The sequence below is a fragment of the Triticum urartu genome, chromosome 5A, assembly GCF_056163025.1.
Source record: "Triticum urartu cultivar PI428250 chromosome 5A, HENAU_Tu73, whole genome shotgun sequence".
Lineage (NCBI taxonomy): Eukaryota > Viridiplantae > Streptophyta > Magnoliopsida > Poales > Poaceae > Triticum > Triticum urartu.
In genome coordinates, this window is record NC_141877.1 from 229,585,832 (window position 1) to 229,597,148 (window position 11,317).

The 11,317-nt window shown below is 49.7% G+C and overlaps 2 protein-coding genes across 2 annotated transcripts; one reads left to right on the top strand and one right to left on the bottom strand.

The window, feature by feature from the left end:
• Positions 1-896: 896 nt before the first annotated feature.
• Positions 897-4,985, top strand: LOC125526654 (putative methyltransferase PMT24). The gene is made up of 4 exons (XM_048691304.2): positions 897-1,334; positions 1,426-3,904; positions 3,990-4,262; positions 4,336-4,985. The coding sequence occupies exons 2-4, from the start codon at positions 1,470-1,472 to the stop codon at positions 4,745-4,747; spliced, it is 3,120 nt and encodes a 1,039-aa protein (XP_048547261.2). The 5' UTR covers positions 897-1,334; positions 1,426-1,469; the 3' UTR covers positions 4,748-4,985.
• Positions 4,986-5,030: 45 nt separating this feature from the next.
• LOC125508397 (DEAD-box ATP-dependent RNA helicase 27) lies at positions 5,031-11,089 on the bottom strand. Its single transcript, XM_048673103.2, has 12 exons — positions 10,628-11,089; positions 10,248-10,433; positions 9,675-9,860; positions 7,438-7,521; positions 7,283-7,324; positions 7,102-7,191; positions 6,722-7,021; positions 6,596-6,634; positions 6,411-6,515; positions 6,264-6,332; positions 6,054-6,179; positions 5,031-5,491 (listed from the first exon to the last, which is right to left on the bottom strand). Exons 1-12 carry the CDS (start codon positions 10,958-10,960, stop codon positions 5,309-5,311), a joined length of 1,743 nt encoding a protein of 580 aa, XP_048529060.1. The 5' UTR covers positions 10,961-11,089; the 3' UTR covers positions 5,031-5,308.
• Between the last annotated feature and the right edge of the window lie 228 nt (positions 11,090-11,317).

The following is an 11,317-nucleotide window of genomic DNA, read 5'->3' on the forward strand; positions in this document are numbered from 1 at the left end:
ACCACCGGATCTCTCCGAAACTGCCATGGCCCCCCTTCCATCACGCGCTTCCAATCGCCCAAACAATGGTACTGAGCCAAGAATAGGTTAGGCCCCTTGATGTTGAAAGTTACCCCCTGTGCACAGGCCCAAGCATTGCGCATCGAGTTCAGCAGGGCAGCATGACTAAACGGACGCATGGTATGAACCCTAAACAGCGCTAGCCATCGAACATCTTTGGTCAATTCATCCACCTCCCCTGACAAGTCCAAATCCTCCTCTTCTTCACCATGCAAATTGAGTCCTTCAAACGCATCCTCCGGGCTCGGATCCGGGCCATAATGATCCCAGTAACCCTGATCCTCGTCTTCCACATCCGCTTCCTTGTTTTTTGCCTCCTCCGCTCCCTCCGCAGAGTCCGCCAAGACCGGATCTTGCGGACCTTCAGCACCCAAGTCATCCGCCCTCTGCACCCCTTCCTCCCGTCCTGCGTCGTTCGACCCTACTCCTCCCTTCGCACCCCCCGAAATCTCCATGCAGTCGTAGGATCAGCTTCGTTGCTCGCCTCCTGGGACGTCGATCGCACACGCGTGGTAGCAATCGCCGGTGGTCTGACGTAGAAACCCTAGACTTCAGCGTCGCCGCCGAAGGAAGAGGTGGACTCTAGGAAACCCTAGAGGAAAAAACTCACGCATGCTCACCTTAGTTGTTGGGTTTAGTGCTGGTAATAGCTGACATCGTACTGCCGTAGAAGTTATTGAGTAATTTCAGTTAGCTTGCTATATATGCTATGGGTACATTGGGGGTTCATCGCTTGTTCCGTCACCGTTGAGCTTGTTTAGGCTCTAACACTAAATCAAGGCTAGGTCGGGCTTCGTCCAGTTGATGGATAGACATGCGCGCGATGTTTTTGCAACAAGAGGAAAATTCACCCGGAGTTTTGCATGGCAATGGATGTAGCCACAAAGGGCGTTCCGGGGAGAGTGGCGTTGGTGGTCGGTCATCCCCGTTTCTCCACACTTGGCGCCTCCTGCTACTCCTTTCCCCTCCACCCAATAAAAAGAGCAAGGGACGAGGAGATGCATGCGTGCTTGCTTTGCATGCCCCATTGCTTCTTGTTGAGAAATAGAAAGGGTTCCGGTAGATCCATTTCAAAGACTTTCATTTCATAATCCATCGCTACGTCTCCAAGCAAAGCGCGCACAAAGCTCGAGGTCGATCTGCATGCGCGGCGGTGCACGTATATATATCTTGCTGCCGGCGGGAACGAGGCACCCTTCTCGTTAGCCGTCGAATTCGACGCCCGCCGGCACCGGAGCGGCCGATCCGGCGATTCATCGTGCCCGGTCATTGAGGTGCGTCGCCGTTCCAAGACATCTCATGTCGTTTCTTCACATTTGTCCGATCGTGCACGTTTGACTCTTGTTTCTTCACATGATAAGCCAGGCCTAGCGCATGAGCTAGCTGGAACGAGAGCTAAGAAAGGGAAAATGCCGTTGTTTGATCGAGATCGCTACCAGAGGCTGCCGCTCGACGTCGGCGGCGGTGGCGCCCGGCGGCCCGCGTCGTCCTGCGCCACAGCCACGGTCGTCCTCTTCGTGGGGCTCTGCCTCGTCTCCGCGTGGCTGATGGCGCCCACGAGCAACGTCCCGATGGGCGTCTCACCGGACAAGGCCGGGGAGGACACGGACGTCGGCTTGACCCGCAGCGTCGTCAAGGGTGCCGACGCCGACATGACACAGACAACAGACAAGGCTGCCAAGGAGGAGGACGACGGTCCGGCCGTGCAAACGACGGAGGTCGACCAGAGCGCAGAGACGACGGATGCCGATGCCAACAGCGCCCCCGCAGGCAAGCCCGACGGCGACACCGTAGCCGGGGCCGAGTCGCCGTCCAAGAACCTCACACCCTCTCACGACAGCGGCATGACGGAAGGCGGGGATGTGGCCAAGCCGGAGGAAGACCCCGACAAGAATGTCCAGAATAACACGGAGGAGGCGACGACCGACAAGGGCGCCGAGGATGTGTCGACAGGCACGAACCAGAGCGGCGGCAACAATACCGAGCAGGACACGGAGGAAGCGACGACCGACAAGGGCGCCGAGGAGTCGACAGGAACGAAGCAGAGCGGCAGCAACAACGCCAAGCAGAACACGGAGGAGGCGACGACCGACAAGGGCGCCGAGGATGCGTCGACAGGCACGAACCAGAGCGGCGGCAACAACGCCGAGCAGAACACGGAGGAGGGGACGACCGACAAGAGCGCCGAGGATGCGTCGACAGACACGAACCAGAGTGGTGGCAACAATGCCGAGCAGAACACGGAGGAGGCGACGACCTACAAGAGCGCCGAGGATGCGTCAACAGGCACAAACCAGAGCACGGAGGAGGCACCAAAAGACACGACGGACACCGGTGACCAGGTTGATAAAAGCTCCGGCACTACAGAGACCGGCGGCCAGGGCGAGAAGAACGTCGAGGCGGCGCCGACCGAGAAGAAGGCTGAGACAGAGGATAACATCACCAACAAGAACGCCGAAGAGACGCCGGCCTACGCAAAAGAAGCTGGCGACGACGGCATGGAGAAGAACCAGACGGCCTTCGACGACCGGACCGGCGACGATGCGGCCACCGGCGCTGCATCCAAGAACCAAACGTTCGTCGACAAGAACGACAGACCCAGGAACCAGACATCTACAACTGTAGATGACACACTCTCTGAAGAAGACGGAATGGTTCTAACGAACAGTAGCACCACCACCCAAGGCGAAGACGAGAGGCCAGTGACGGAGCCGGTGACCGGCGGCGACGCAGAAACGGCGGAGCTGCTGCCGAGCGGGCAGGCGGAGCTTCTCAACGAGACGACGACGGCTGAGCAGGACGTCACGTTCCCGACACAGGCGACGGAGTCGACCGAGGAGAAGGCGCGAAACAGCAGGAAGAAGAAGGAGCACCAGAACAACGGCAATGTGGTGGTCGTCGTCGGCGAGTCGTCGACGGAGGAGGCCTCGTACGTGTGGAAGCTGTGCAACACGAGCGCCGGCGCGGACTACATCCCGTGCCTGGACAACGAGGCGGCCATCAAGGGCCTCAAGAGCAACAAGCACTACGAGCACCGCGAGCGGCACTGCCCGTCCCCAGCGCCGTCATGCCTGGTGCCGCTGCCGGAGGGCTACCGGCAGCCGATCCCGTGGCCGGAAAGCCGCGAGAGGATCTGGTACAACAACGTGCCGCACACCAAGCTGGCGCTGTACAAGGGGCACCAAAACTGGGTGAAGGTGTCCGGCGACGGCGAGCACCTGGTGTTCCCGGGCGGCGGCACGCAGTTCCTGAACGGCGCGTCGCACTACATCGACGTGATCCAGGAGGCGCTCCCGGCGGTGGCGTGGGGGACGCGCAGCCGCGTGGCGCTTGACGTCGGCTGCGGCGTGGCAAGCTTGGGCGGGTACCTGTTCGACAAGGACGTGCTGGCCATGTCCTTCGCGCCCAAGGACGAGCACGAGGCGCAGGTGCAGTTCGCGCTGGAGCGCGGGATCCCGGCCATCTCGGCTGTGATGGGCACGAAGCGGCTCCCCTTCCCCGGCGGCGCCTACGACTTGGTGCACTGCGCGCGGTGCCGCGTGCCGTGGCACATCGAGGGAGGCAAGCTGCTGCTGGAGGCGAACCGGCTGCTCCGGCCCGGCGGGCTGTTCGTGTGGTCAGCGACGCCGGTGTACCGGAAGGACGCGGAGAACGTGGGGATCTGGCAGGCCATGGCTGCACTGACAAAGTCCATGTGCTGGGAGATGGTGACGAGGACGAGCGACACGGTGGACCAGACCGCCATGGTCATCTTCAAGAAGCCGTCCAGCAACGAGTGCTACAGCAAGAGGAGCCGGGCGGAGCCGCCGCTGTGCGAGGAGTCGGATGACCCCAACGCCGCATGGTACTACCAATCAAGGCCGCATGCGCACGATTTTTCTTCATGAATCGCTTGCTCTCATGCTTGTTGCACTGCAATTGCATGGCAGGAACATAACGCTGCAGGCGTGCATGCACAGAGTGGCCACCGAGGCAGCGGCGCGAGGCTCGCGGTGGCCGGAGCAGTGGCCGGAGAGGCTGACGGCGGCGCCCTACTGGCTGAACGAGAGCCAGGTGGGCGTGTACGGCAAGCCCGCGGCGGATGACCTGGCGGCGGACACGGAGCACTGGAGGGAGGCGGTCAACAGCTCCTACCTGAGCGGCATGGGCATCGAGTGGAAGAACGTGAGGAACGTCATCGACATGCGATCCGTCTACGGCGGGTAAGCCCTTTCCTTTCCTCTCATTGTGTTGAAGGAGGAGCATGCATGACATGGAGATGGCTTGATCGATCAGGTTGGCGGCGGCGCTGCGGGACATGAAGGTGTGGGTGATGAACATCGTGCCGGTGGAGTCGCCGGATACGCTGCCCATCATCTACGAGCGCGGGCTGCTGGGGATGTACCACGACTGGTGCGAGTCCCTGAGCACGTACCCGAGGTCGTACGATCTCGTCCACGCCGACCATCTCTTCTCCAAGCTCAAGTACAGGTGCAAGGTGAGGCTGGTGATGGCGGAGGTGGACCGGATCCTCAGGCCAGAGGGGAAGATGATCGTCCGTGACGACAGGGACACGGCCGAGGAGGTGGAGAGGATCGCCAAATCTCTGCACTGGGAGGTCCGGATGGCCGTGTCAAACCAGGGGGAGAGGCTGCTCTGCTTCCACAAGACCATGTGGCGACCCACCCAAGTCCAACCACTCGTCTAGGAACACCACTACTAGTACTTTGCAAACACATGAGTATCAGAGTATGGCAGCAATAACGAAAATAATCCTAGGATTCTTATTGTTCACAAGTTTTGCACTTGCTTGTACGACAAGGAAACAGTTAAGAACATTATCATGTCTGAAACTCAACACTCGATTTGTATGGCAAAATCTCACTAATGGCACTGAAAACTATGAACTCCCAAGAACATCTCCTTCCTCCAGGCAACAGTACTATATGAACGCAAAAAACTGAAGCAAACATCGGCTAAAGCACTTGCAATAACGGGGACTGGCTGACTGACTCTTTGTCTCTCAATCATCAATGCATTAAGCTAGTACATAAATCCATTCCACAGGAAAATTGCATCACACCCCAGTGCCATAATATCGAGCTAGTATCTAACAAAATCTTACACAGCAAAGAAGAGCCTTCCAGACTCTGCGTAACATTTGAGTTTACCGCAGAGACATCATAAAACACTCAAAGGCACGGTATCAATGTTTAACATTAGAGTTTACCATCATTACAGACCACTCAAAGGCTGGCTGGCCGGCCCTCTAGAATCTTGCGAATTGCCTGTTATCATCACCGCCCTTCCGTCCATAAGGATTTGCGGCATTGATACCATGCCTCCTCGCCCCACCATCCACTTTCCTTGTCTTCCGACGTTTAGAAGCGCTGCTCTCCAAGTCAAGGTTCACTTTTGGAGGGTTCTTAAAACAGAATGATGCTGCCACAGCCTGCCGCCACATAACAAGCAATTAGATATGTCAATCCATTTTCCTGCCAAGTCCAAAACTCTAACCATATACACAATTAACTCACTTCATGCTCATCAAACATCAACATTATACAAGGTGACAACGAGAAATATCAGCTACTTCCCAGCTCACTCACTTCTAAACTAAGCCATCGAAAAAAGAGATTCTGAAAGTGCCAAAGGTGAACAAAATAAAGCAAAATGCCACTAGCACAGAGAGGATAAGGAAGACTAGTGCACAGCTGCCTCTACTCAACAGCTGAAATATTTAGGAAATGCAATGACAGCAAGACAAATTTCCTCCCACATACTAAAACGCGCAGTGGATTGTAAAGCAAAACAAAAACATACTCCCTCCATCCGGAATTACTTCTCGCTGAAATGGATGTATCTAGATGTATTTTAGTTCTAGATACATCCATTTCTATCCATTTCTGCAACAAGTAATTCCGGATGGAGGGAGTAGTATACAAGTAAGAACTGGTGGTGCACATGAACCAAATACTGATGAGTCTTCAGAAAGAACTTGACAGCAATTATACCTTCATATCAAGATCATGAACATTAAAAATGTCCTTCATGGCGTGTGAGTTGTATGCCAAGATGTAGGATCTGTAGGCTTCTTTAGCTGACTGGTTTAGGAAGTAATTCTCACCAACGATGTTCTCCTGCCCAACAACTCAGTTAAAAATTCTGGGCATACTTTAAAAAATGGATTGAAATAATTTAATTATCATAAAAGATGCACTTACAAGGTGTGATTGTAAATTTGGCACATTCTTATTATTGAACTCGTATTCTGTGAGAGAAATCTTGGCTGCCTGCAGACACCATTACATATGTAGTTTCTGTTAACTGTAGAGAGACAGACAGACAGAGAGATCGTTAAAATTTATTACCTTCAGGTAAATAAGAAACTTCAGTTCTTGCGGCAACAAGAACAATAAGGCGCTTCCTTTGCCTTTTTCACCACGTGCAGTACGACCAACTCTGTGAATGTAATCCTAAAAGTCAAATTTGAATTCGTCAGTACAGTAAAAAGATAAGAGTAGAAAATGTAACTAGAACAGGTAGCATCACAAACCTTTGGTTCATCTGGAGGGTCATATTGCACAATATAATCCTAAACAAGGGCAATATCATTCAGTTATCAAGGAAAAGAAGAATTCGTTGCACTGGTTTCAATAAAATGTTAAGTCAAAAACCTCACCACATCAGGAATATCAAGTCCACGTGCTGCCACATTAGTGCATAATAAGATGCCCTTTTCTGCCTTGCAGAAGTTAAAGAATGTTGTAGTTCGTTTCTGCTGTTTTTGTTTCCCATGGATATCTTCGCACCCTATCTGGAGAAAATTTAGAAGCTCGGCATGGAACTTTACTGAGCTACATGATGAAAAGAACACCATGACCTTCTTAGACTGTTTCTTTTTTAGGAAAGCATACAGAACCAAAAACCTCTTGTCGCTAGGAATGACACAATAGCCCTGCTGTAAGCCTTCCACGGTAGCCTGTAGGAGCATCATTGTTATTTTTACTATAGAAGTCCTCAATATAGAGAGGTGAATGGTGTGACAAATCATTTTCTTACATTTGATTTACCATCATCAACTGAGATATAAACAGGTTTTTCTTTCCTTTCTTCGTTTTTCTCAAATGACAACTTGGCAAAATCTTCAACCTGTGGATTAAAAATACCAGTAAATTCATGGAGACAGAAAAAACGCCAAGAATCAACTTAAAAGTTGGGACTTCAGGACAAATCCACAAACCTCTTTAGTTTGTGTCGCAGAAAAAAGAACTGTCTGCCGATTCTGTGCATCGTTTATGGTGAATAAAAAGGAATAATGGTTAAATGTCAATAAAGTTGATAAACTGTGGTATGTATATCAAGTGAGAATTGTCAGACGGCTATATGAAAATATACCTGGGGAAGGCGTTTAAATATTTGTTTCATATCTTCCTCAAAGTTCTGCTCAAGAATGCGATCAGCTTCATCAATTATAAGACACTACAGAAAATAATAGATTGAGAGATGTCAGAGAGACAAATTAAGAGAGAAAGGGGTCAGGCTCTGCAATAATCACACAGCAATGGCACAACAAATCAAGAAGGCAAGCATTGCATATGCATAAATTAGCAGTCCACACTGCTAAAGTAAACAGCTGGCCTTCGACATAATCTTGTTGGTATGAATTCCGCCTTCCAAGTAAACTGTGTTCCCCTGCTGCGTGTTACAGTTAGGTCCAAGAGTCAAGTGTTTGGTGTAGGTTCTAAAGACACACTCTCCTCTTAAGAGTCAGCCTCCATACATTGGACACTCCAGCCTCTAATCCAAAAACCTTAGCATGACCTCACAGCTTGGAGGCAGACTCTATGTAATAAAATAACCAAGCAGCCCCAGCTGTCAGGTTGAGAAGGTTGGCAGACTTGGAGAATTATGCACAGGCTGAGAAGTACGTACTCCCTCCGTCCCATAATGTAAGACGTTTTTGCAAGCTAAAACAGCTTGCAAAAACATCTTATATTAGGGGACGGAGGGAGTATTTTTTAATCATTTGGGTTCATCTAAGAGGTGACCTCAGCCTCTATATATTGTGTGTTTTTTCACAAAGCTTAGAGGTAGTAAGCAGGGCCTGGTATAAAAGCAATGCTACCTCTAACACACTGCAAGTGCCCTTATGCAAATCAGAGAGGTGTCGGGGCCCTTCATCACGCTGCATCAGAGCTGACCATCTCCTTGCATTGCCTCGACAATATAACCTACTGTTAGGATGCTCAACTAAATCCCTTTATTAGCTGGCTATGGTCTTGATACCAGCATGGATATACTCTTAAGCACATAGATACCCACTTAATTTCTACTGAGCTATAATAGCCTAATGCACTAGCTTATAGGTTCTTAATTCAAAGATTGAAACTATTAAACTGATGGGGAACATATAGCATATATGATCTACTTACTCAAATGTATGTCCTGTAACTTTGGTTGAGATAGCTATTCTGCCCTATCTAAATTATCTTCACCACTCTCTCTCTCTTTCTCTACTCTTATATTGACAAAAACAGATATTCGACACTTGTGATAGTCTGCTTTTGCCATTCAGCAAGGCGTGGTCCACAGATCCTGACTCTTTCTCTTCCTTGATGAGTAGCAACTTGTGTGCAGCTAGTTTAGTTCAGATTTTGATTTATATTTTCAGTTTCTTTTTGTATGGACAATGCATGTGGTGTTTAGAAGATGACTCTGTAAACTTCATAGAAGATGCTATTTTTCCTGAGTGATGCATACACAACACAACCTAACTAAGGCATCTTAATAGAATAAGACATGCCTAATCATAATGGTTAGTAGTTTCTGAATTCTTAACTTTGTTTATTTGATACATGGAGGGATGAATACAGGTCTCTTCTTCCTTCAGGCCAGTCTAGCTTATTATGTTATCTCTTCAGTACATATATTGCTCATCTACTTTTAGTACTGATACTGTTTCTCTTTCCAATTTATGTCAGTTATGCAGCCAGCTTCAGCAGCTCTGTTAGGCACATCTTGCAGCCACGACAGGCATGCACGTGCAATGGAATAAATGATGCACGTGCAATGGAATAAATGAAAATCATATGTTAACTTGTTGGTTTAGAAATTGGGAACGGTGACACCAAAGTGCACAACCAAAACAGATAATGCAAATTTCAAATGATATTACATATGTTGATATGTGGTGTTAAAAAAAACATGTTACTCCATTGGGGGTCACCATTGGCCTTCGGCCTCCTACTATCTAGACAAAAACATGTTACTCCGTTGGGGGTCACCATTGGTCTTCGGCCTCCTACTATCTAGATAAATCTAAGACAAGTAATATGGATCGGAGGGAGTACTTTAGATGAGATTAAAGTTATGAAAATGTGCATTGATTTTTCTGTGGCATATACATTCCTGGATGTAATGTTTGGCCAAAGAAAGAGATGGGATTTTTAGGTCATGCATGAACAGAAGACGCACACACGATGATGAATTATAGCTTTTCTTGAACCTCGTTTAGAAAATAAATTGATTTGTAACATTTCTGAGTAATCTAAGATAATGTTTTCTACACAAGTGAATTTGTAACAAATCTGCTCCTTTCCTTGACAGAAAGGCGGTGCATACTAGTTATTTACCTTTAGTCTCTTATATATGAAACCCTTGGTGTTTTGCAGATGATCCAACAGCCTGCCTGGTGTAGCTACTAACAAATTGACCCCCTTTGCAAGCTGGTCAGCTTCAGTTCTCCGGCCATTACCACCAATTACATATCCGAGGGTTTGTGAGTGATACTTCATCAATTCCTTGGCAACATTGTGTGTCTGGACCAAAACAAAAATACTTGTTATTAAGAAAAGTGAAATACAAAAGTGCAGGGCTTTAAAAAGTTGACTATGGTAATTTGTTCAGTCTCTGTCGAAGTAATTTTGGACTAAACGATTTGTCAATATTATTAAACAGAATGAACAAAAGTACAAAAAGTTTCCACTAAAAAGCATATAGTAATCTAAAAAATGTAGTACAGCAAACAACCATGTCCACTATATTTATAAGACCATTCTTTTTCAACAAAGTATAAGCCTATATAAGTTGGCCCATCGGATTTTATCATTTTATACTCATGGTCAGAGTTTAGTGCTGAACAGTGCTAACACAGGTAAACTGAACTGCGACAACTGTAGTAGCATGATTTCTCTAGGTAATCATACCTGTATGGCAAGCTCCCTTGTAGGGCAAACCACAATAACTCCTGTGCCATTCCTCGGCGAGAAATGCAGGTTATAGAGAAGCTCGATAGCCGGTATGAGGAACGCAAGGGTCTTCCCTGAGCCAGTCTTGGCAGCTCCCATCACATCCCTTCCTTCCAGCAGATGAGGTATCGACCGAGCTTGAATCTGCAAACACAAAAAGGAACAAGGAAATCATGTAGCCAGTCAACACATTTGCACAAAATTCAACATGTACTCCTACATAACACATATTTTGCTGAAACATACAGCACTTGTGTTCTATTATACGAGCTTTCACGGAGACCAGAAAAAACAAAACGAGCCGCGGGTTAAGTTGAATGGTAAGTTCGGGCACGCACCTGGGCGAGGTGGGTGTAGTTCATCTCCCTGATGGCCTTGGCGGTGAGCTCGGAGATGGGGAGCTCCGAGAAGAGCATGCTGGTGAGGATTCCCGAACCCTCCTTGTCCTTCTTCTTCTTTTTCTCCATTCCCGTCTCCTGCACCTCCTTGTCATGCTCATGGTGCTCGTCTCCTGCGTCCGACTGCTGCTGCGGCTGCGGCTGCTCCTCTTGGTTGAATTCGTCGGCAGCGGCGGCCTCGTGGACCGTCTCCTCCTGCTCGGAGTCCGACTCTGGCGGCGGGGCGACGGGTTTCCGCTTCTTGGAGGATTTGGAGGACTTGGCGGAGCCCATGGTGGCTGCGGCGGCGATGGCAAGGGGAGGCTCGACTTCTAGGGTATAATGGGTGGGGTCTTCGCGGCGGGAGGTTTTGTGGAGAAGGGAATGGCACGGTCGACTCGACTGGTTCTCGTTAGGTCTGAGTCGACGATATAAAGGTAACCGTCCGATACGGCTTATATACGCACCCCGATCGTTCGATCGCCCGGCAGTGCGTCCCCCTGGCCTCAGAGCCTTCTCGTGTACCGGGCCAGCCGTGGGCCACGGCACCGCGAGGAAATGGAGGCCTCTGGGCCTTCGGTCCACAGTGTAAGTTGCGTTCGTCCCTAAAAATGAAGGGCAGCTAGACGCAACGTTTTGGCTCTCCGGTGC

What these genes read in the sequence shown, in the direction of transcription:
- LOC125526654 (XM_048691304.2), top strand. Translation starts at nt 1,470, where the DNA reads ATGCCGTTGTTTGATCGAGATCGCTACCAGAGGCTGCCGCTCGACGTC. An exon ending in GATGACCCCAACGCCGCATG is followed by an intron (nt 3,905 to 3,989) that starts GTACTACCAATC and finishes ATTGCATGGCAG; the next exon opens with GAACATAACGCTGCAGGCGT. An exon ending in ATGCGATCCGTCTACGGCGG is followed by an intron (nt 4,263 to 4,335) that starts GTAAGCCCTTTC and finishes TTGATCGATCAG; the next exon opens with GTTGGCGGCGGCGCTGCGGG.
- LOC125508397 (XM_048673103.2), bottom strand. Translation starts at nt 10,960, where the DNA reads ATGGGCTCCGCCAAGTCCTCCAAATCCTCCAAGAAGCGGAAACCCGTC. An exon ending in GACTTGATATTCCTGATGTG is followed by an intron (nt 6,635 to 6,721) that starts GTGAGGTTTTTG and finishes GCCCTTGTTTAG; the next exon opens with GATTATATTGTGCAATATGA. An exon ending in CAAATTTACAATCACACCTT is followed by an intron (nt 6,180 to 6,263) that starts GTAAGTGCATCT and finishes GTTGTTGGGCAG; the next exon opens with GAGAACATCGTTGGTGAGAA.